The sequence below is a fragment of the Mytilus galloprovincialis genome, chromosome 6, assembly GCF_965363235.1.
Source record: "Mytilus galloprovincialis chromosome 6, xbMytGall1.hap1.1, whole genome shotgun sequence".
NCBI classification, from domain to species: domain Eukaryota; kingdom Metazoa; phylum Mollusca; class Bivalvia; order Mytilida; family Mytilidae; genus Mytilus; species Mytilus galloprovincialis.
In genome coordinates, this window is record NC_134843.1 from 10,533,078 (window position 1) to 10,557,165 (window position 24,088).

At 32.4% G+C, this 24,088-nt stretch overlaps 1 protein-coding gene across 1 annotated transcript in view; it reads right to left on the bottom strand.

Moving 5' to 3' along the window:
• Positions 1 to 24,088, bottom strand: part of LOC143078901 (uncharacterized) — a 73,727-nt gene that overhangs the window by 41,537 nt on the left and 8,102 nt on the right. Inside the window, exons 10-40 of the mRNA XM_076253957.1 lie at positions 23,054 to 23,248; positions 22,431 to 22,661; positions 21,812 to 22,021; positions 20,979 to 21,206; positions 20,115 to 20,357; positions 19,469 to 19,699; positions 18,771 to 18,965; positions 17,809 to 18,036; positions 17,227 to 17,439; positions 16,378 to 16,599; positions 15,628 to 15,831; positions 14,859 to 15,089; positions 14,184 to 14,396; positions 13,262 to 13,489; positions 12,564 to 12,776; positions 11,423 to 11,650; positions 10,793 to 11,005; positions 10,031 to 10,258; positions 9,385 to 9,585; positions 8,490 to 8,717; positions 7,768 to 7,980; positions 7,014 to 7,244; positions 6,129 to 6,341; positions 5,233 to 5,457; positions 4,574 to 4,786; positions 3,855 to 4,082; positions 3,139 to 3,351; positions 2,406 to 2,636; positions 1,905 to 2,111; positions 817 to 1,044; positions 259 to 462 (exon numbers count right to left, since the gene is read on the bottom strand). Coding sequence (XP_076110072.1) covers positions 259 to 462; positions 817 to 1,044; positions 1,905 to 2,111; positions 2,406 to 2,636; positions 3,139 to 3,351; positions 3,855 to 4,082; positions 4,574 to 4,786; positions 5,233 to 5,457; positions 6,129 to 6,341; positions 7,014 to 7,244; positions 7,768 to 7,980; positions 8,490 to 8,717; positions 9,385 to 9,585; positions 10,031 to 10,258; positions 10,793 to 11,005; positions 11,423 to 11,650; positions 12,564 to 12,776; positions 13,262 to 13,489; positions 14,184 to 14,396; positions 14,859 to 15,089; positions 15,628 to 15,831; positions 16,378 to 16,599; positions 17,227 to 17,439; positions 17,809 to 18,036; positions 18,771 to 18,965; positions 19,469 to 19,699; positions 20,115 to 20,357; positions 20,979 to 21,206; positions 21,812 to 22,021; positions 22,431 to 22,661; positions 23,054 to 23,248 — 6,789 coding nt within the window. The remainder of the gene's footprint in view (positions 1 to 258; positions 463 to 816; positions 1,045 to 1,904; positions 2,112 to 2,405; positions 2,637 to 3,138; positions 3,352 to 3,854; positions 4,083 to 4,573; positions 4,787 to 5,232; positions 5,458 to 6,128; positions 6,342 to 7,013; positions 7,245 to 7,767; positions 7,981 to 8,489; positions 8,718 to 9,384; positions 9,586 to 10,030; positions 10,259 to 10,792; positions 11,006 to 11,422; positions 11,651 to 12,563; positions 12,777 to 13,261; positions 13,490 to 14,183; positions 14,397 to 14,858; positions 15,090 to 15,627; positions 15,832 to 16,377; positions 16,600 to 17,226; positions 17,440 to 17,808; positions 18,037 to 18,770; positions 18,966 to 19,468; positions 19,700 to 20,114; positions 20,358 to 20,978; positions 21,207 to 21,811; positions 22,022 to 22,430; positions 22,662 to 23,053; positions 23,249 to 24,088) is intronic.

Here is a 24,088-nt window from a genome sequence, read left to right on the forward strand (position 1 = left end):
AAACCAATTTATCTGACATTTTTATATGATAATTTGAAAATGTTACTGTGTATCCTAAAATCTCTGAAAGGTTGTTTTATCAATGAAAATATTCAACCTGAGTAAGTTTCGAAACGTTGCTGTTGCAGTGATCAGAATAAAAGAACTAAATGATATGTCCTGTAAGGCAGGCAAACAGGTTTAATTTATTTACCATTCATTTATTTTCTACCAAAATCATGAAAAACAAAATGCCCCCAATGTTTCAATTTCACTTACAAGGTGCTTGTGGTTCTGGTCTCTTTCCACAGGTAACATCTCTGTAAGTTTTACATCCCTGGTATACAGTAGAGTAGAGGTCTGGGTATTTACATTCTACCAGATATCCTGTGCTTGGTTTGGAACAGTCATAGTACTGGGCACAATTCTGTTGATTCTCAAACTTAAGAGTTGGATTGGCTTTACATATACTTACAATATTACCTACAGAGCACAAACATTATAAACATTTGAAGGGAAATAAAACAAATACATGTACATCAATAAACATCATTGCTTACATTATGGTACTTTTAAGGCCAAAATATGAATGTAAAAGAATTAGCTATACTTTTAATTCATAAAATATTTTCCCACTTACAATAAAAAGTTAAACAATCTACTTGTAATCTTTATACATGTTTCATGATTCATTCTAATTATCTAGGTGTACCTTATGAATGATGTATTCCTCAAAAGACATTATACTTCAGAGTAAATTTGTTGAGCAGTTCTATAAATTTGTATTTCAAAAGCATGTGTCTTTTTTCACAATATTAATTTTATCAACAAACTCACTGAAATCAATAAGCAGAGTACATCTTCTATTAATAGGATCAAATAATCCTGTCTGGCATTTTGTCACTGATATTGTCCTGTTTCTGAGACATATCAAGTAGTCAGGTGACCAATATTGACCAATTACAGGCACATTTCCATCAGGTCGGCTTACACAACTTGGTAGTCTCTGAGAACATGGTTTACAATTGGTGTCTCCAGATCTACACTGGTTCCCCATGTATTCACCTGTCAAGTAATCCAGAAAATTTGTAGAGGTTATCATGGTTTTCCTGTTTAAATGGTTTTACACCTAGTCATTTTTGGGGCCCTTTATAGCTTGCTGTTCAGTCTGAGCCAAGGCTCCATGTTGAAGACTGTACTTTGACCTATAATGGTTTGCTTTTGTAAATTGTGACTTGGATGGAGGGTTGTCTCATTGGCACTCATGCCCCATCTTCTTATATCTATTTACCTAGAAGTACCTATTAAGGTTGATGAACACCACTGTTAAACTAACCATTAAGTAACCAATATTTGAGAGAGGACATCTTGGATTCCTTGTTTGATTTATGATTTGGTATCATATGTTTATTCTTCTAAATCAAAAAAACTTTAACATAAAAGGAAAATCATTTTCAAGGAAATGCTCTTGCCACAGTTTGTTCTTTAAGTTGTAAATGGCTTGATTCATCAAATTTGCATGAAGCAGAACAAAAAACTAACAAACACAATTAGACACAAAGTACTAATCAAAGAGAACTTGTATTTACTAAAGCAAGTTTAAAGCCTGTTACAACTAATAAATAAATCATGTTTACCCAGAATAAAGTATCAATCAGTACACCTCCAAAAGATTTAGTTTTAAGACATCATAAACAGTAACAGCATTACCTTGTGCAATGTCAATATAAAAGTACTAAATATTGACAGAATGTAGGATCATATGTTTTTAATAACCTTATAGCAATACATATTTAGCTATTGAGAACATCTGACAAGACATGATATATATAATATTACTAACATGGTGCCTGTGGTTGTTGTCTCTGTTGACAATTTACCAATGAGAATCTCTGACAAGACATGGTATATGTACTATTACTTACATGGCGCCTGTGGTTGTGGTCTCTGTTGACAATTAACCAATGAGAATCTCTGACAAGACATGGTACTGAGTGAGAATAGATCAGGATAACTACATTCTCTCAGCATGGAACCTTTCATATAATCTTGACATGTATAGTACTGGGCACAGTTAGTCATGGATGGCATAACACTGCTTGGGTTGGCTTGACAGAACTCCTTCATGTGTACTGTAATATATCAAAATCACTCATAAAGATAACTTAAGGACACTTTTTGAACTGGATATCTGAGTGTAGTTTATATGCATAGGTAGCAATACAATCATTTTTTTAGATTTACCATTTAAGAGAGGAGCAAAAGATACCAGAGTTACATTCAAACTCAATAGTTTGAAAATAAACTGACAACGACATGGCTAAAGAAGACAGACAAACAATAGTACACAGCATAGAACATCTATTTTCATAGCCTAACTATAATATTTAAAAGTAAAATAAGATTAACTGGTGAGGAATACCTACCACTATCAATATATTTGAGACAGATCCTTGTGTAAGGATCAAAGAAGTAATCAGTATCACAGTGGTATACAGTCAGTGTCCTGTTCCTGTAACACATGATGTAGTCAGACTTCCATTTCCTGGCAGGGAACAAGTTCCTTCCATCTGGTAACCCAATGCATGACGGTAATCTCTCAGGACAGGAAACTGTTTGCTTTATTGATCCAATATTCTGGTTCTGCATGTACTCACCTACAAAAGGAAACTTTTGTAATAATTTTAAAGAAGAAGGTACATTCTGGAGTCTATTAATGGCTCAGTAAATTCCAAGAAAAAATAAAAAAAAATATGATCATTATCAATAACCGAATTCTTTTAGTTTCAATAGAATTTAAATCTTTCAATAAATATGAATATTTGCGCTGCCTTGAGGACATAATTTGAATTTGACTTCATACAGTCAATTTTCAGATTCTCAACAAGAACAGGCTAATTTTAGATGCATTTGGACTAATTAAACATATATCTCAACCATGGCCAAATCAATTTTATGCAAGTAATATGTATATATTTTGGGGCAACATTTGTGCTTTATTTTCAATGATGTGTATGTCAAACAGTTAGGATTTTGCTCAATTGATAGCTGTATAACAAATGAATAAGACCTATTAGAAGCAAAATATTCAATCTTTTCTTCAGGTTCATAGAATAAACAATTGAATTTGCATATTACAGACAGTTTGAAATATCTTACATGGAGCTTGAGGCACAAATCTCTTTTCACATCTAGCAGTGGTAAAGTTAGTGCATGTCTTTGTTAGAGATGAGAACAGTTGTGGATATGTGCATTCCTCTAGGTAATGACCAAACTTGCTGTTTCTGTCTCTACAGTTAAAATACTGAGCACAATTGTTTGGATGTGGTAGAACAGAAGTTGGGTGTGTCCTGCAGTACTCATCTATATTGTCTGAAAAAGAATACAGATTTTATATTTTATTATTTCATATATTGGTAAAATTTTAAACTAAAAGTTTTCAATTTATTTAGGTGCATGAAATTATATCACAAGTTAAACTACTTTCCAAATATTGCTATCACAATCAATCCTCCTCTCCTTGTTCATGATAATTTCAAATAATAGTCAGACTTTCACATGTGATGAGCAGATGGACAGTGGTCATTACTGGAACAGAAACTGCCTTTAAATCACCTGTGGTTAATCCCTATTATTATAGTATACTGTTCTTAAATGTCTAAAATTGTTTTTTTTAAGGTTTTTCACTTAAACTTTAATATTTTGTATTTTAAAAAAATACATATTTTACAAATACATAAACTTATTTGGCTCCAACATTTACCATTTCCTCCCTGAAAGATCTGTTAAGTATGACAATCTTTATGAAGCTGTATAATTTATGATCATTAGCACAGTTCATTGCATATTTATGGTCAGATTCCATTTTAGTATACCTTTATCAATCTGGTTGTCACATGCTCTGGTTAGAGGATCAAACATTCCTGAGGCACACTTATTGACCTTGATCGTCCTGTTTCTGTAACATGTGATGTACTGGTCTGACCAGCGATGACCAGGGACAGCATTGTTACCGTTAGGTAGACCTCTACAGCTGAACAATCTCTGTGAGCAAGGGAGACAATTCATATCGCCTGGCTGACATTGATTCTGCCTGTATTCACCTAAAATTAACAGCAGAAAATAACAACAGTAAAAATAGAGATAGATCTCATAATTAGAGATTTTTTTGCAGCTTTGCAGGTTTGTGTAAAATGTATGAAGTTTGAATGCATTAAGCTATTAGGTTAAATAAAGTTAAAACAAGAAGTTATGCATATTGTCTTGCCAAGAATACATCCACTCCTAATTCAATCAGCATTTTAGCATCTGAGAAGTTGACAAATCAACTTTCATCTCACCCATCTAATCTTTCTATATTGATTTGGAGTTATAGCATCAATCTATGTTGATTATGACATCTAGAGAAATATGCTTAATAATTTAAAAGTCAACAGAGTAAGCCTATCATATATCCATTGGTCTACTGATAAATTCCATGTTTTCCTGACATTATTTTGTAAAATTATTGGTCTGTTGCCCATATTTTAGTTTTTGATTGTATTCTTTGAGATTTGACCCCATGACATTTTTTCAAATTAAATGGATATCTTACACGGAGCTTGAGGTTCCTGTCTGTTACCACACGATACAGCTGTGAAGTTCTGACAAGAATGTGACACTGTAGAATATAAGTCTGGGTAGCTACACTCCTCCTGGTAAGTAATGGTATCAAACTTATTGGTTGGACATCTGAAATACTTGGCACAGTCAGTGGGGTGGGCAATGATACTACCAGGGTAAGATCTACAGTAGGAGGGGATGTCAGCTGAAATAAATAAATCAAGATTAAAATACAACATAACATACCACTGTAATTTTAAAAGTATATGAAATACCTTAATCAGAGGCAAACACTTTGAAAACAAGGTTTGAGCTTTTAAAAAACAAAATGTTTGCAAAATTAAAAGATTTGTTGAAATATAAATCAACTGAATAAATCTGTAAGACTTAAACGGAAATTGCAAAAATGTGCCATCTGATTTTTTAGTTTACTGTAATTTGTATTTATGAAAAATAGTAAATTATCAATTCACTAGATTTTGGATTGTCCGTAGAACTACAATGAGACCAATTTCAAAGTATATTATCAATTTATATTATATTGTAAGGCATCAATGTCAACATTGCTATGAAATTCCATAATATTAGTTTCATAAATTAGTATCAGCAAAGTATTTTCCTTTTGCATTAAATGACTTTTAATCTACTTACTGACACCAACATTGTCAGTACACTGATGAAGACGTGGATTGAAGTAGCCAGAGTTACACTTCTGTACTATTGTCCTCTCCTTCACACAAACTATATAATCCTTCAACCATGATCGTCCAGGGAACATGTGATGTCCATCTGTCTGACCAATACAGCTAGGTAGACGTTCAGGACAAGGTGTACACACAGCTGAAGTACCATCACATATATTGCCTCTGTATTCACCTAATCAAATCAAATCACATCAAGTTATGAAGTTTTAAAGGAAACATTGAAAATCATATCTTTCCCTAAACTTTAACCATCCATCTTAACACTTGTAAACTTCTTGTGAATAAAGGATATTTATTGCTTGCCTAAAGAAAAAATCTCTCATCAAATTATTCATGAATGACAACATTGTTTTACTTATAAACAAGGATGAGTCCATAGTACACAGATGCCTCATTAGCACAATAATTTTATATGTTCAGTGGACCGTGAAATTTGGGTCAAAACTCTAATTTAGCATTAGAATTAGAAAGATCATATCATAGAGAACATGTGTACTAAGTTTCAAGTTGATTGGACTTCAACTTCATCAAAAACTACCTTGACCAAAAACTTTAACCTGAAGCAGGACAGATGGATGGATGGACAGACAGACGACGGAACGGACACACATACTGAAAAACATAATGTCCCTAAGTGGGGCATTAAAAGATAAATACATATAATAAGATTTTAAAACAACCAATTTTAAAAAGGTATACACAGTCTAGAAAACATATAAAGTAATGAAGCTGCAAACACTGTTTTCTAAAAAGGCAAACAATATTTACCAAAGATGATTTATCCCATATACAGATCTTATCAATTTGACATAACAAAATCAAAACTGAAAAAAAAAAACTTACATGGAGCTTTAGGTTCATGCTTGGCATCACATGACACGGTCTGGTAGTTCTGACATCTCATGGTTATCGGAGAGAATAGATCTGGGTAGGTACATTCTTCAAGGTAACGCCCATATCTAGAGTTGACATCAGAACAGTTGTAGTACTGGGCACAGTTAGATGGGTGTGGCTTCAGTGATGTAGGGTTGGCTGTACAAAAACTATCTATGTCAGCTGAAATGTAATGATTTAAAACTTTTAGGCATTTTTAAGGTATAAAATTTGAACTATACATGAAAAATACAAAAAATGCAAGGAGTTCATCTACACTTTACACATGATAAACTATGTGAATCATTTAGGAAATGAAATTTCAAATAAACATTATTTAAATTCTATCATAGACTGGATATTTCTAAGATTGACTGTCTAAAAAAATTATATTTCACATTGCAAAAATGAAGTTGTGTATTTTTCTTATTCATTATAGCAACTGACATGATCTTTTGGAATGTCTCTTGATTTTCGTGTCATTGGGTCGATGACTAATAAATGTATACTGTAGATTCATTATCATCCGTTAGATATCAATTTTCGTGGATTTTGTGGTTACAGGTGAACCATGAAATTAGATGTTCAACGAATAAGAAGTTTTCTATAGGCTTGTATACAGACCTGGGTAAAACCACGAAATTAAATATCCGTGACCTTGCAGTTTTTCTTAATCCACCAAAATTTGTACCCACGAAAATAAATGAATCCACAGTACCTCATATCTTCTTTGTTCAAGTTAGACATTCATAAAATATATATTAACAACTACAGAATGTGTTCACTGGAGGTAAAACCTATCTTATTTTATCACAGTTTGTAAAATATATTTTTCAATGTAAAATATAAACTTACTGGTAGAGATTTGATTGGTACAATGTTTAGTATCTGGGTTAAAGAATTGACCCTGTGGACATTGAGTGACAGTGACTGTCCTGTTTCTAAGACATGTGATGTAGTCATGTGACCATAGTTTTCCTGGGAAAGAATTGGCGCCATCTGGTTTACCAACACAACTGGGCAGACGGTCTGGGCAAGGCACACATGTGAGATCAGTTCGGCTGCAAATATTCTTCTTGTATTCACCTATAAATAACAAGTATCAGAATAAATCAATTGCAGTAGCGTTAGCCAAAATGTCTTATGAGTTCTACACTGTAAAATAATGGTGACTTATGCATTAAATTGGAAACAATGTTACTTCTTGACTTTAAATACAAAATGACACTTCAATTTCAATTAGGAATTAACAAGATACAATTGAAAAGGTGACCAATAAAAATATTACTAATTCAGAAATTATTGTGGTGAGGTTTTAATAATGTTTATAATGTGACTTGAATTGATGAGGATCACAATATTAAGATCTGTATGCAGACTTTCTTGAAATCGCAACAATTAATCTTGCATTTTTGTCCATTTTTCAAAAAATCAAAAATAATAAATGCATGTAAAAATTTCAGAATTAACAGTATTATTATGTTTACTAAGACTAAAATAAAAACAAAGCAAAGTTTTCACTTTGTCCAATTTTAAGATAAGGTATTCACTGTCATATTAAAAAGATGATATGATAATAATAAAACATATGAAAAGAAAAGTAACATACAAGGAGCCTGAGGTTCTTTCCTCGTTCCACAGTTGACTGTTGTAAACGATTCACAGGCTTTAGTAGATGTAGAGAAAAGGTCAGGGTATGAACAGTCTCCTGTCTGACCTATGACCTTTGACATCTGGTCCCTACATCTATAATACTTGGCACAGTTGTCAGGGTCAGGTAATACATCATTAGAGTGGACTTTACAATAATCAATTACATCAACTGAAATAAAAGGGAAAAAAAACATTTACAGCTATCCCAATGACTCAATATTTTTTTAAATAAAAAACTGATATTTTTTTATCTTTTCTAAATAATCTACTGCAGAATTTGAAAAAACTTAACTGTATATTTGAGTAACACTATATTGATGATATAAAGACACCAACTGTTTACCAGTTTTGGTTTGTGAATTTTTTGCAATTCTTGATTTTCTCATTATAATCAACCCTCATTTTATCTTCAATTGAACTTGGATACTTTTTAAAAAGTCTGTCTTTTAGTCTAAATTCCATATCATTTCTTAGTTCTATTCATAAACTTTTAAAAATAAAACACATAAATAAGATGGTTTAAATTTAAAAAAAAGTCAGTAAGATGTAACCCTTGGTACCGTTATAATACTGCATTAAAAAGGAATCATAAACAATAGCTTATTCAAATAAAGCAATTGGACTAAAAATGATTGGAAAATGTTTTAATTTTTCAAAAATTCTAAAAGATATAAGTACCTTTAGGTACTATAACAGTACATGTTAAAGTCCTAGGATTGAAATATCCTTGATTACACTTGTCCACATGAATAGTTCTATTTTTATCACAAACAATGTATTCTATCCCCCACATGTGATATGGATGAGGATTAGACCCATCTCCTAGTCCTACACAACTAGGCAGTCGTTCTGTACAGGGCTGGCAGTTTATATCTCCTGGCATACACAGGTTCTGTTTGTAGTCACCTGAAATATCAAAAATTACTGTAAATTCAGAAATTATTGCATGCATTTATTTTTGTGATTTGTCATTTTAGACAAAATGGTGATTTTCATATTTGCGATATTGAGAAAAATCCTGTTAAATTCATATAAACAATTTCAAAATGTGAATTTTAAATTAATGTGAATACAACCCTGTCACATTTTTTGCATATATAAAAACATCACAATAATTTCAGTTTATGTTTCATTTATAGTGAGTGGTACGTGTACTATACTTATTAATTTCAAGTGATACACATCATATAAATTAATATCTATTTTATTGGAATAAAAACAAAGATTTCAGTTTGAAAGTTTAAAGAACAAAGGTAATTAAAATGCACAAGTTTTCTCATTCCTCCTATATTCAAATGTAAAAATACAGAACAGATAGACTCAAGACAAAATCATACAAATATGCAAATGGAACTATATATCAAAAGCATGTGTAATGTTTTGAAAGTTTTCAATAATAAGTACATTGTAAAAACCCCATATCTTATAATATAATCCAGTTTGTAACTAAAAAGCATGAGATGGTAATAAAATTTTTGTTGAGTTATAAATAGAAGATATCCATCTATTTGCCTTGTAACTCTTCTATATGTTTTTAAAGACGAACAATAAATGTGTTTTTTAAGAAACTTACATGGTTTTTGTGGCTCTGGTCTTTTTCCACAGGTGACTGATTTAAATGACTGACATGTTTTAGAGACAGGGGAATATAGATCTGGGTATTTACATTCAACAAGGTAGTGTCCAGTTCTAGAACAGTTGATGTACATGGCACAGCTATCTGAGTATTCCTGTATCACTGTGGGATTAGCTCTACAAAACTCATCTATATTTTCTGGAAAATATATAATTTAACAGCTATCACATCACAATATCTTAAATCTTATTTTTTTTATACATTTCTATTTACTGTATATCTAAACTTTATGAAAAGGATTTTGAAAGTTTGCAGTTCATAATATTTCACTTCTATCCTTGTATTATGAATATACTGGCCTCAATGGCTGAGTGGTCTCAGTAGTAACTACAGTAATCACTAGCCAATCAACACTGAGGTTGTGAGTTTGAACCTAGCTACTGCGGGTGCATTTTACTCCAATTTTAATTGACCAGGATTGTCAGTTTTCCTATTGAAGGTCAGTGGTTTTCTCCAGGCACTCCAGCTTTCTCCACTATTAAAAACTAGCCACCACGAAATAGACCAAAAGCGGGGCTTAAAAGTGGCAATAAAACACCAAAAATCACCAAAAAAAATCACATTTGGTGTACTTATAACTTACTGATATTTCTAGCACTGATACACTGCCTGTGATGAGGATCAAACACTTGGTATTTTGGACAATGTACTACTGCTATTGTCCTATTCTGTTGACATTGGATGTACAGATCAGTCCATAAATTCCCAGTAAATGCTTGTTGTCCATCCTGTTTACCAATACAACTAGGGAGGCGAGATGAGCAAGGCTGACAAGTGGGATCATTATAACAACGATTTTGTGTGTAGTCACCTAAAATCAAATATTTGGTTAAAGATATCAAACTGACTATTCATAAAGAGTTTCAGTCCTTTAGAACATCTTGGGTTTTTTTTCAAATTATTTCTCAAATCCTTCAATGTTTGACATATGCTACAATATTATTATTATTGTTAAAAAATTATAATTGAGCCTAATGTGACAAATATCATTTATCATTTATTTAGATATATATGGACATTACGCTGTTTGTTTTCTTGTTTTCTTGTTTTACAGTTGTCCTTTTGAGGCCTTTCAAAGTTTACTACACAGAATTTTACCATTGTTAAATGCTATACTGTGCCCTATAGTTGTTAACTCCTCCTCTATGTAATTTGGGTATGATGGAGATTTGTCTCATTGACAGTTATACCACATTTTATTATTTTTATATCTTTTAGAGTGTTAAATGTAAATTCCTATATGGTAAACAATTATTGCAAATTCTGTACATGGGAGACAACTTTGAAATAAATCATACTTTAAAGAGTGATTTCATTTTGAAACAAACAATACAATTTAACTTACAAGGTGCCTGATGTTCTGGTCTATCTTTACATGATACAGAAGTAAACCTCTCACACTGACTAGTGAGAGAGGAGAACATATCAGGATAGGGACATTCCATCACATTTCTACCATATCTAGTCAGTCCTACAGAACAGTTGTAATACTGGACACAGTTATCTCCCTTAGGTAAAACAGCTGTAGGATGAGCTTTGCAATATTCTGGTACTGTGTCTGAAAAATAGGAAAACAAACATTGAAAAATGACTGTATAATCAATGCAAATGTGGCTTATTATTCAAATATCTATGGAAAAGAGAATTGATTCTTTTTTTTTTTAATTTTGTCTCTAAAGAATAGTATAAAACAAAAATATAAAATTTGGTAAAAGAATTGTTATAAGTGTTGTCTTGTACAAAAAAGAGTAAAGACTAGGCCAAAACTCAGAACTGTCTCCCTTTGTTTACATCTGCAGCCTTCTCAAACAAATGGTACTATCTTACAGAAAGACAAAAAGTGTGGTCCCTATATACTACTCCAAAAATATGTCTTTCTTAGTTAATTTCTTTTTTTGCATTTATTTTCAGCAAATATACTTTTAACATAAGACAAAAAAATATCTTTTTTTTAACCACCATTGGAAGCACTTACTAGGTCCATGATGAGTTGTACATTGTCTGCTTGTTGGATTGAAGTATCCAGTCTGACATTTACTGACTTCTACTGTCCTGTTTCTGTCACACCTTATATAATCCTCCATCCATTGTCTACCAGGGAAGCTGTGCAGACCATCAGGTAAACCTCTACAACTAGGCAGTCTACCAGGACATGGTATACAATTCACATTAGAGGTCAAACACAAGTTCTGGACATATTCACCTAAAATGGAGTAAACAATCTTTATATACAATTCACATTAGAGGTCAAACACAAGTTCTGGACATATTCACCTAAAATTGAGTAAACAATCTTAATAAAACAAGAGTACAATCAAAACTTCATGCTCAAAAGATTAATATGGTATATTTTTTTGTAAAGATTTCCTGTCTCTTTGTAGCCTGATGTTTTTATAAAGTAAGACCTTTCGCAATCATTATCAAGTGCAAAGACAACTAACACAAAGGTTCCTGGTTCGATTCCCATTTGGGATGAAAATTTCAGGAACTCAATTTTCGGCTCTCCCTTGACACCATCTGCGAGTATGGTCTTGAGGAAACGATGATAGTCCGTCGGAAGGGGACAATAAATGGCTGACCCGTGTTAAGAGAGAGCCATATCTCTTGCACATTAAAGACACCCTTGTAGAATTCGAAAAAGAGTAGGTTAATGCCGCTACAAGGCAGCACTCGCACCCGCAAAGTTGAAACGGATTAATATAAGTTGCAAAACTTGTTTCCCAATCCACTATAAATAAATATGTTTAAACTAAGTGCAAAGACAGTTTAATTTTTTCGACAACTAAATCAACATTCCTGTAAGATTTTCAAAAAAAAATATACTGTAAACTTACCCATTTTTGCAAGCAATTTATTAACACAATTTTCACAAACAGAAAAATAATGTTTACATACTAAAATCGTCAAAGATATTTCAAACTTGGTCTTTTCTTAAAATTAAATATGACAACACATTCTAAAAATAGTGAGAATATGTTGCCATCAAGTTATCTAGAAAGGGCTTAAACATAGAAAATGTATCTAGGAAAAAAATAGTTGGTTTACATTATTTAAGTAAGAAGAAAAATATTTTTTGCAATAAATATAAATTTCCACATGTACATTATGATACTCACAAGGTGCTTGTGGCTGATATCTGTTTTGACACTGGACATTGTAGAAAGGTTCACATCGTCTGCTCGTGACAGAGAATAGATCTGGGTATTTACATTCTGATATCTCCATAGATCTGTGTCTGGCTAAGAAGCTACAGTTGAAATAGTGTCCACAATTGGTAGGGTCAGGTAACACAGCATTAAGGTGAGATTGACAGTAGTCAGGGATGTCCACTACAAAAAAAATCATAAAATTCATGTGTATTTATCAAATTTATATTTACTTGGCCTAAACACTGATTGAAGTTTTTATTCACTATTAGTAACTATAGACCACTGAAAAACAATTCTACTAAAAAAAAAGTCATGATAACGTATTGTAATTTTTTTCAAAGTGAAAATCTGAAGTCAAATGCCTGAACTTTTCCTAATCAACTAAATTGATAGAAGTCTTACATCCAATCCCTTTGTTTGATATGAAAAAATCCATGTTTTGCTATGGGAAACCTACAAAATATTTTAAATAAAAAAAAAATATAGAAGATTGTGAACAATTTCATATGTAATGAATTTCTTTCTTTCAAAATCCAATCACTGGTTTCCGGAGGAGTTGAAGATACATAAAGCTGACAAACTAATGAATAAACAAACAGACAAAACAACCACTATATGTGCTTCACATCCATCAGCACTGTGTATGACAATCAAAAGAATGTTACCTCTATCTACTGTTTTTACACAGAGATGTTGTCTTGGATGGAAATATCCATCAGGACATTTTTCCACAGAAATGGTTCTGTTCCTGAAGCATCTGATATAGGAGTCAGTCCATAGCTTTCCAGGAAAATAGTTGACTCCATCAGGAAGTCCTACACAGCTGGGTAGACGGGAGGAACAGGGCTTACAGTTGGCATCATTTGGTTTACAAAGGTTCTGCTCATATTCACCTGAAAATAGAAGTTCTTACTTTCAATAAAGTTAGTGAAATCCAGATCCTTAGGCTCAAATATAAATCAATAGCAATGAAAAATAATATTGTAACATATGACAAAACAAGAATTGAATGGTTTGCGAAATAGTTTTGAAAAAATACAAGATGTCCAAAAGCGATTAAATTCTGTATAGACTACAGTTACTTAATGCACACTGCCTAAAAATTCACAATACCAGGTATGAGCCAGGCAATCAATTAGTGTAGGTAACTAAATTAAATAGATGGAGAATGTATCCATGGGACATAGATGATGTCCTTGCTTGCAAATAACATTAACTCAAGAACATAAAAAGTGTTGCCACCAAAATTCGAATTTGACCTGAGTTTATGCATTCTGTATAAGTTTTTAACATTTGGTTGGAGCAAACTTAAGTTAAAAAATTTGAAATGAAAAATATAGCAATTTTCCCATCTGTAAATGAGCATAACTCTGGAATGGAAATAGTGATGCCATCCAAATTCAAACTTGAGCTGTGTTTTTCTTGGTAATAAGCATTGTGTATAAGTTTCATACCCTTTGGTTGTGGCAAACTAAAGTTAGAGAATGGAAACTAATTTTTGAACATACAGACCAACAAGGATAAAGCTTAATGTCCCCTCTGCTGCGGCGGGGGCATAAAAAGTGGGAAAATACAAATGTTACTCACAAGGTGCTAAAGGTTCCTGTAGAGGTATACAATTAACTGTAGAAAAGTTTTCACATTTGAATGTTACTCTGGAGAAGAGATCTGGATAGGTACACTCCTTTATATAGTCCCCATAGGGTGAAGATTTGGTAGAACAGTCAATATATTTGGCACAATTTGTAGGATGTCTTTTCTTAGTTGTTGGATTGGCAGCACAATAACTCTGCAAGTTTCCTGCAAAAAAATGATATGATACAATTAGTTCACATCAAAACTGAAATAAAATTAACAAAATAAATATCTGTATTTAATAGGTCAATGTAGATAGTTGCAATCAATGGTCTTTTAAATTGCATCTAATGTAACATATTACATAAGCCATTGAACCAATCTAATCTTTCATAAAAAAAGTTTGTATTTCTAAATTTCTGTTTTTAGAATTGAGGATCTGAAGAACAAGCTAATGTCAACACTGATTGCAAATAAGTAAAACTTAAACTGATGTGAATCAAACACATTTTTATGCAGCAAAAAATGAACCAAAATCCCTGTCTCCATGTCAGAATGATTTTATCTCAAAGCAATAAAGCAAAAAGGTGAAACTAAACTTTCATTGTCATATAGCTGTCAAAATGTATTAAACAGGGAGGAAATTAAAACAATTCAATTAATGGACTCTAGCTAATTGCCTTGTACCTTGTTCAATCCTGTTAACACACTGCAATCTACTTGGGTCAAACACTGACCCTGATGGACAATGTCTTATGGCAATAGTTCTGTTGGTCAGACAAGTAATGTATAGGTCAGTCCACTGATGTGCTGGGAATGGACGATCCCCATCAGGTATACCCACACAGCTAGGTAGTCGTGATGGACAGGGCTGACAATTGGGGTCATTAACAGTACACAGGTTATGGTTGTATTCACCTAAAGAAAATTTATCAAAAGTTAGTCATTGCATTTGTATGTAATAAAGCTCATAAAACTGGTAAACGAGCAACAGAGTATTTCTGATAAAACCAACAACCTCTCTGAATATATAGACTAAAATTTATGAGTCTTTATTCAAAAAGCTAGCATACTGTGAATTCATTTATTTTCGTGGGTATCAATTTTCGTGGATTGATGAAAACTTGCATCTTCACAGATATTTGATTTCTTGGTTTTGCCAATATCTGTATACAAAGTCTAAAGAAAATTTGTAATTCGTTGAACATTTGAATTTGTGGTTTACCCGAACCCACGAAATCCATGGAAATTGGTTTCCAACGAATATCAATAAATTCACAGTAAAGCTCATAAAATTGATAAATTGGAAAGAATGAATAGTGTTTTTCTGACAAAACCAAGATCTCTGAACATATAGATTAAATTTATGAGTTTTTATTCAAAAAGCTTGCATATGTATTTCATAGGAACATTTTTTCCTTTTTTCAAAATTAAAATGTTACAACTTCTATCTTACATGGAGCTTGAGGTTCTGGTCTCTTTCTACAGCCCACCATCTGGAACCTCTCACATCTCTGTGTAATGGTGGAGAACAAGTCAGGATAGGTACATTCCTTCATATACTGTCTTGTAGGGTCAGAACAATTATAGTACTTGGCACAGTTTGTAGGGTCCGGGATAATAACAGCCGTGTTAGCTTTACAATATTCAGGAACGTCAACTGAAATAGCAACACATAAAACAGTTTAAAAAGTCTTGAAAGTCTGTGATAATAAAAGTGAAAGTGTGAGCTACTGATGATGCTCCTGTCCAATTATTTCAGTAAACAGTAAGTTGTTTAGGGATAAATCTGAAAACACATCAAACAGTGTAGCTGACTTATATAAACCCTGAAACCTAATTTCAGAAATTCTTGTAATGTAGTTCTTAAGAGAGATGCGACGAAAAATAATCATGGGACTGAAGGATGAACTGACGGATAGACAGATGGATGGATGGATAGAGGTAAAACAGTATACCCCCTTTTTAAAGCAAGTGTATAGAGAAGTTGGTTGGCCTTACAAAAGGGAGGGGCATTAACTGAACTATATTCAAATATCTATAATATCTAGAAGTTTGTAGGGTCTCGGTAATATCATCCATGTTGGGTCTTACAACAGCCAGGGAAATTAATGGGAAAAGCATGAAATTTATGCAGTCATATTCTAAAAGGATGTTTACAAGTAAGAATAATAACTTGTGGAATATCTCTAAATGGAATGCTTACCAGAGACAACATCCACCATACACACATGTCTCCTTGGATGGAAGTATCCTGTCGTACATTTCCTAATATTAGTGGTTCTATTTTTATAACAAGTGACGTATCCTGACTTCCACATCTGAGCTGGGTAGGCATGGTTACCATCAGATAGTCCCACACAGCTTGGTAGTCGGTCAGGACAAGGTTGACATGATGTTCCAGTACAAAGGTTCTTCTCATATTCACCTTCATAAATATAAAACAGGTTATCAGTCTTAAAAAAGATGCATCTCTTACTGATAATGTGACTTCATGACTTTGTAGTCTTTCTGTGTAACTATTAGAACTATTATGAAAACTGGTTTATCTTCTATAATTAAGATGCATAATTAGAGATAATTGTTGGTTATCTCGCTTGAGCTGGTGTGTCGAAAGTGATAAAAGCAATCGAGTTGAGATGACCAATGATAATCTGTTTATTGCTGTCTTACCTATGACGACGTTGTTAATTTCAATGACAACAGGCATATATCTATTATTAGTTTCTAGTGATAGTTTTTCATATCACTCTACTGAACTGAGAAAAGAAATTATCAGTCAGTAAGACCAAACGAAAATTTCATGAAATAGCGATATTTTTTTACATGATAATGTAGACAGCAAATTGTTAAATAATACCACACAATAGCAAAACAGATTTTTTAAATTTTTTTTTTACCTTTTTTTAGTTCCCTTTTACATAAGGCTTCATTTGGATATACTTAAAACTGTAATTCTATTCAATACATATGCAACTAGTACCAACTTTTTGCAAGTATGCCTTTTTAATCATTTAGTTTTTCTGTAAGGGAATGCATAGATAATAGTACTTACATGGAGCCTGCGGCTCTGGCCGTTTCATACATTTCACTGAGGTGAACATCTCACATCTTTGAGTTACAGGTGAGAACAGGTCAGGATAGGCACATTCTGTACTAGTGGTCACAGTAGACAGGTTAACCTGAGTACAGTTGTAATAATGACTACAGTTATCTGGGTCAGGTAAAATGTCTAATGGGTTGGCTTTACAGTAGTTCTTTACATCAACTGAAAAATAGAAAAAACATTTAAGCAAAGCTTGCAGATTGATTAAAGAAAAAAAGAAAAAACTTCATGCTTAGATCAATTATTAATATCATAAAATAGCAAATATGATATATAGTAAAATTTTGAACAAGCGTCTAATTTTCTCTTTTTTTCGAAGAACACTGTATTCTACATGAACATTTCAATGTCTGTTTAAATGAATTGTACAGCTTGTGTACTAGGTAATAAAACACAAATAATGTACTCAGTGAAGATTTAACAGCAATTCCCAACCTCAAATCAAGAAAAATGCATAAAAAAGTTTATGGACTGAGACAAGTATATTAATTGACATAAAACAGTAGAAATGGAGAAGAATAAATATATTACCAGGTTTGACTTCTATCATACACATCTTCTGTACTGGATGGAAGTAACCTGTGGTACAAACTTTCACATCAATTGTCCTATTCTTATAACACTGTATATAATCAGTCATCCATAACTTTCCAGGGAATATGTTTAGTCCATCAGGTAATCCTATACAACTAGGTAGTCTCTCTGGGCATGGCTTACAATTGGGATCTGAGACTGGACATTTGTTCTGGTCATATTGACCTATTGATTAACAATTATTATTATATGAGATAAGCACAAAAATTATCAATAATAAGATTAGCGATAAATACAGTCTGAAATCTAATTTCAAAACAAAAATTAATTCATGACATTGGTGTTTTTAGCCTATACAGTGTAACCTGCCTAATCCGGTACCTGAGTATTCCAACATCCTGCTTTAACTGACACATTTTCATGATCCCAAAATATGCCTATTCTTGCAGAAAAAACCCTGATAAACGCGACATTTTTTTTCTGGTCCCCCAGTGTGTCGGATAACACAGGTTACAATGTAATTTCATTTATATTTGCTTTTATGGCAATGCTTTTTGAAACTTCAAATTAAACAACCTTTTAACAGTCTTGAATTAAAAATTGGTACTTGCTACCACTTCATGAAACACACAAGTCGTTAGCTCAAAATCCAACAAAGAAGTTGAAGTAGAGTTGATCAGAGTTACATGACAGACAAACTGGTAAATTAAATATTAGATTCACTATATTGGATAAGGACAAAGTAATGTATCTTCATATAATATTAGAAGGTCTTCTGAAATATGTATTTTATTCTCAGCTTGGTGTTAATTGAATTTGCCCAGCTATCCCCTCCCCTCTTTACACCCTAAATTATAAAAAAATCAACAATTTGTACAACATTTCAAGAGGTTGTACCTAAAATAAATACTGCTCCCAAAAATATGACAATTTACCATGTTTACAATGTAAATACTTACATGGAGCTTGTGGTTCTTGTCTTTGATCACATGATACAGATGTGAACTTGTCACATGACAATATCGAGGGGCTATAGAGGTCAGGATATTTACATTCCTGATGTTTTGAAGAGGAGCAGTTATAATATTTAGCACAGTCATCTGGATCTGGTAACACTGCTGTCCTGTGGGCCTTACAATACTCAGGAACATCAACTGAAACATAACAAATAATTACAATGTTGTGAAGTCAATTGATTGTTTAAATGTTGTTTTTCAGCTGGTCAGAATTCTTGTGACAAATCAGATAGCAGGTATATTTTCAATTATCAAATTAATTATTATATGCAATAAATGCAGACAGCTCTCAGTAAAATGTATAACCACCCTCCAAAAACACATTCTTTTTGTGCCTGTTCCAAATTAGGACCATGTATTTCTGTTGGTTTCTTTGTTTCATATTTGTCATATTTGTTTTTCATTTGTTTTGTTATAAATAAGGCCTTTAGCTTTCTCGTTTCAGTGGTTTCACATTTTTATGTTTGGCTTTTATAGCCACCTATATGGTATGGGGTCTGTGTTTTTTTTCATTGTGAAAGGACCTACAGTGACCTATAATTGCTTATTTCCACTTATTGAAGCCTAGTGGACAAGTGTCTCATTAGCAATCATACCATTTCTACTTTTTTTTTACATTATATAAAATTCTTATTCATTACCTGGAATAACTTTCTTCATACAGCTATTGAGTCTGGGATTGAAATACTCATTATTAGCACAGTCTGTAACATTGACAGTCCTGTTCTTATAACAGACAATAAAACCTGTCATCCAGAGTTGGGTGGGTACTGGATGAGGTCCATCTAATAACCCAACACAACTTGGTAGTCTATCTGAACATCTGGTACAGGATAGATCCCCAGGTGTACATATATGCTGCTGGTATTCACCTAGAAAAACAGTAGATATATTCAAAACAGTCTCAACACAATGCATAAATGTTGCCCATATCAACCCTAACAATTATTTGACTCAATAGGTATTTAGCCTATATACTGTTACTCAAAAAAAGTTCTACCACTTGAAAAAACATATCCAGTTTCAAATATGAACTCATTAAAGAGCCTATTAATCTTTACATTATTAACTAAAAAATGATAACATACACATAAAAATTTTACAAAAATAATTGTTTGAGTAAGCAACCTTTTTCCTGACAATCTGACACATATATTTTCAGCTTAAGTATTACTTACAATCTAGTAACAATGTGCTTAGAAGACAATAGAAAACGGTAAACTATTAATAATATACAAAGAGAAAAGAATTATAATAAAATCTAATGACAATTCTTAAAATACTTACATGGAGCTTGTGGTTCCTTCCTATTTGGACAACTAACAGTTTCAAACCCAGCACACTGCATGGTTGCAAGATCAAACAAATCTGGATATCTACATTCTATGTGATAGGCTGATATCTTTAGTGGTGACATTGACCTTTTGGTGCCATGACCAGGAGACATGGAGCAGTTATAATATCTACCACAATTATCTGGATCAGGTAACACATCACTTGGGTTGGCTCCACAATAATCAGGAATATCAACTGAAGTTATATGCCATGCATGAAATGTTTGAACCATAGTAGAAAATTTTCATCAACTTAATATTGAACAGGTTAAACATTTTTATTATATTCTTGTAAATAAAATATATTCAGTCTGTTGAGTAGAAGGTTTTTTAAAACGCTAAGAAGAAAAAACAACATAATGAAAAATATTAATACATACATATCAGCCATTTATTTTTCTGATCTCAATTGTTTTACATCTTTTTTTTTTTTTTTTTATCAAAGAGCATTTTACAACAGCCTGTACAATATTGGTTTAACGAATTTTGGAAGCCAAACAATATCCTGTATTGTTAACATGAATGTCATTTGTTCTGTGTTTTGAAAATTGTATTATTGGTATTGTGTGCATGTGATTTAATTCCTAACATTAATAAAATTGTATTATTGGTATTGTGTGCATGAGATTTAATTCCTAACATTAATAAAATCAAAGAGTAGGATTCCAATGATACATAAACTTCCATCATTCAGCTAGTTTAAGAAGAACATAAACTTCCATCATTCAGCTAGTTTAAGAAGAACACATTAAGTGCAATACCTTTAAATAAAGTTTACAATAATTTACAAGTAAAGAAATATTCTTTACTCCATTACCTGGGATGACTTCCTTAGTACATATCATTTTCCTGGGATGAAAGTATCCTGATTTACAATGTGTAATTTCTACAGTCCTATTTCTGTCACATCTAATAAAGTCAGCCTTCCACATTTTCCCAGGGAATGGGTTAGTACCATCAGGGAGCCCTACACAGGAAGGTAGTCTGGTAGAACAAGGGGCACAACTTGTGTTAGACTGCTGGCATAAATTCTGTAGATATTCACCTGACAAGGAAAATAAATAAATGACTATTATCTGTAATTAAGAACACACAGGTTTTTAAAACCTGAATCCATTTATATGGTGAAAATGATCATATTGAATTTTGAAAACAAATTTGTTTCTATAACATATGCTTTGGTATACAACTAGCTCTGCAAAAAAATATTGAGAAAGGTATTAAATGTAAAAGCTAATGAGAAATTTTACTATTCAGTTTTAAAAAGTCCCTTTATAGCTTGCTGTTCGGTGTGAGCCTGGGCTCTGTATTAAAGACTGTACATTGACCTATAATGGTTTACTTTTATAAATTGTGACTTGGATGGAGAGTTGTCTCATTGACACTCATACCACATCTCCCTATATCTATAAGCATACCAACTCTGCAGTTACAAAATAGAATTTAAAAAGGAAAACTTGTAATTTGAAAAGACAACCCAGCTGTCGGTTGGAATGTCCAAACAATGTGAAAATTCATTACAATACTCGCAAATCCAAAAGAGTCATCTTAAAGAATTAAATGATCTCTGTAAAAATGTGCAATTTATAAATATGTCAATGTTAAAATTTAAAAGATAATTAGCTGAGAGTATCTTTTCTTCAAACTTACAAGGTGCCATTGGTTCATGTTTCTGGTCACACTGAACATTATAGAACTCTCTACACTGACCAGTGATAGGGTCAAACAGGTCAGGATATGTACACTCCATCAGATGGTGGCCATACTTAGTAACAGTAGAACAGTTATAGTACTGACCACAATTATTGGTGTTTGGTTTTATCATCGTTGGATTAGCTCCACATACATTATCTACATTACCTAAAATTATAAACAATAACATAAAGACTTGGGAAAATATTATGATTAAAATGTGGAAAAAAATAGTTCTTAAGTCATAACAACGTTTTTCATTGTCATAATCTTTACAAGATCATTATTACCTTCAAATTAGAAACCTTTAGGTAGATTCAATATATGTGCCTAACTTAAAGGTGACATTAATTATAAAGTACTGACCACTTAGCATTCATTGACAAGAAAATGCTTTCAATTTTGTATGCCAGATTGAACATTTCCCAGTAGATAAAACTTACCTGTATTCCTGCATTATTAAAATCTAGGACGTTTTTCAAAAATATTATCCTGCACTACTTTTTTCAGGTGGACCTAGCCGATAGCCTTATTTTTTCAACAAGTTAATTTAATTTTTAACAGTATGGTAACTCACTTTTAGCCACCACTGACATACACTGTAGAGTGACTGGATTGAAGACTGACCCTGGTGGACAATCTCTAACAGCCATGGTACGATTATGTAAACATGTGACATAAACATTGGTCCAAAGGGCCATGGAAACTGGTCGGTCTCCATCTGGTAACCCACGACAACTAGGTAAACGTTCAGGACAAGGTTTACAGGATTGGTCACCTGGTGGACACAAGTTTTGATCATATTCACCTGAAAACAAAAAGTAAAAGAGTCAACCAAGTAGAAACATTATACAAAGTTGTTCTTTTGCTTTAACACTGAATATCTAAACTTTCAACAAAATGTTTGCCAATGGGAAACAGTCCTTTCTATCATTCCTTTGTTTTGAGTAAATTTTCAAAAATAAATTGTTTATGGTAGGAGGGGTTGTATATACCTGTAGTTGTTTGGTTGCTGCCTCGTTGGTTTTTAACCAACATATACTTTTATTCTTACTTGGTTCTCACAAATTAATTTATTAATGGGAGACTTTGAAGCAGCCAGTTTGTAATTCATGAAAAAGTCATCTTAAACATTCACTATAAATTATTAAATTTCACCATCTTCTAATCTTTAGAACAGTATAATGCAAATATACATACAAGGAGCTTGTGGTTCTTGTCTGCCATCACATCTAGTTGTCATGAAGTTCTGACACACTTGAGTCTGTACATTGTACAGGTCTGGGTAAGTACATTCTGTATGTGTACCATCAGTACAGTTGTACAACTTGGCACAGTTCTGATAATCAGGTATCATAGAGGTAGGGTGTACAGTACAATAATCTGTCACATCCACTGAAATGGTAAATATAATAAAACAATAATCAGGTATCATAGAGGTAGGGTATACAGTACAATAATCTTTCACATCCACTGAAATGGTAAATATAATAAAACAATAATCAGGTATCATAGAGGTAGGGTGTACAGTACAATAATCTTTCACGTCCACTGAAATGGTAAATATAATAAAACAATAATCAGGTATCATAGAGGTAGGGTATACAGTACAATAATCTTTCACATCCACTGAAATGGTAAATATTATTGTAGTATTCATTAGCAGTCTTTTTCTTTTCTTCATTCATACCTTTTAAATTTTGTTAGATTTTTGTATTTTACACGTTTCTGTATAATGGTGAAATTAATTTCCACTCATTTTTGCTGATGACTGTAATCGCAATTCTCAAGAAATCATCAAAAAGATATATATATTGTATTTAAAACATACAAATCTGTTGCATGCAATTATGTTCACTAATAAAAAAAACTCCATAAAAACTCCATAAAAACTCCATAAAGTAACATTTTTATATCACAACTCCATAATGACTACTTCTTAGGGACGACATCAAAAGATTGATGTAGGATAAAAACTTCAATCAAATAGTTTGGGGGTGGGGGGTCAACATGACTGCAAGTTTTGTTAATCCAAAATCGATTTTACATATATCCATATAGTTAAATCAATGTTTCCTAAATCAAGTTAAGAGGGGGGTGGGGGTCAGTGAAAAAACTATGTGAATTTAGTTTTTTATCCTACATTGAACTTTTGATGTCGTCCCTTAGGCCTACACAATTTCTTCATCTTTTTAAAAAATATAAAAGTAATAAATCAAACAAAATTAATTAGAA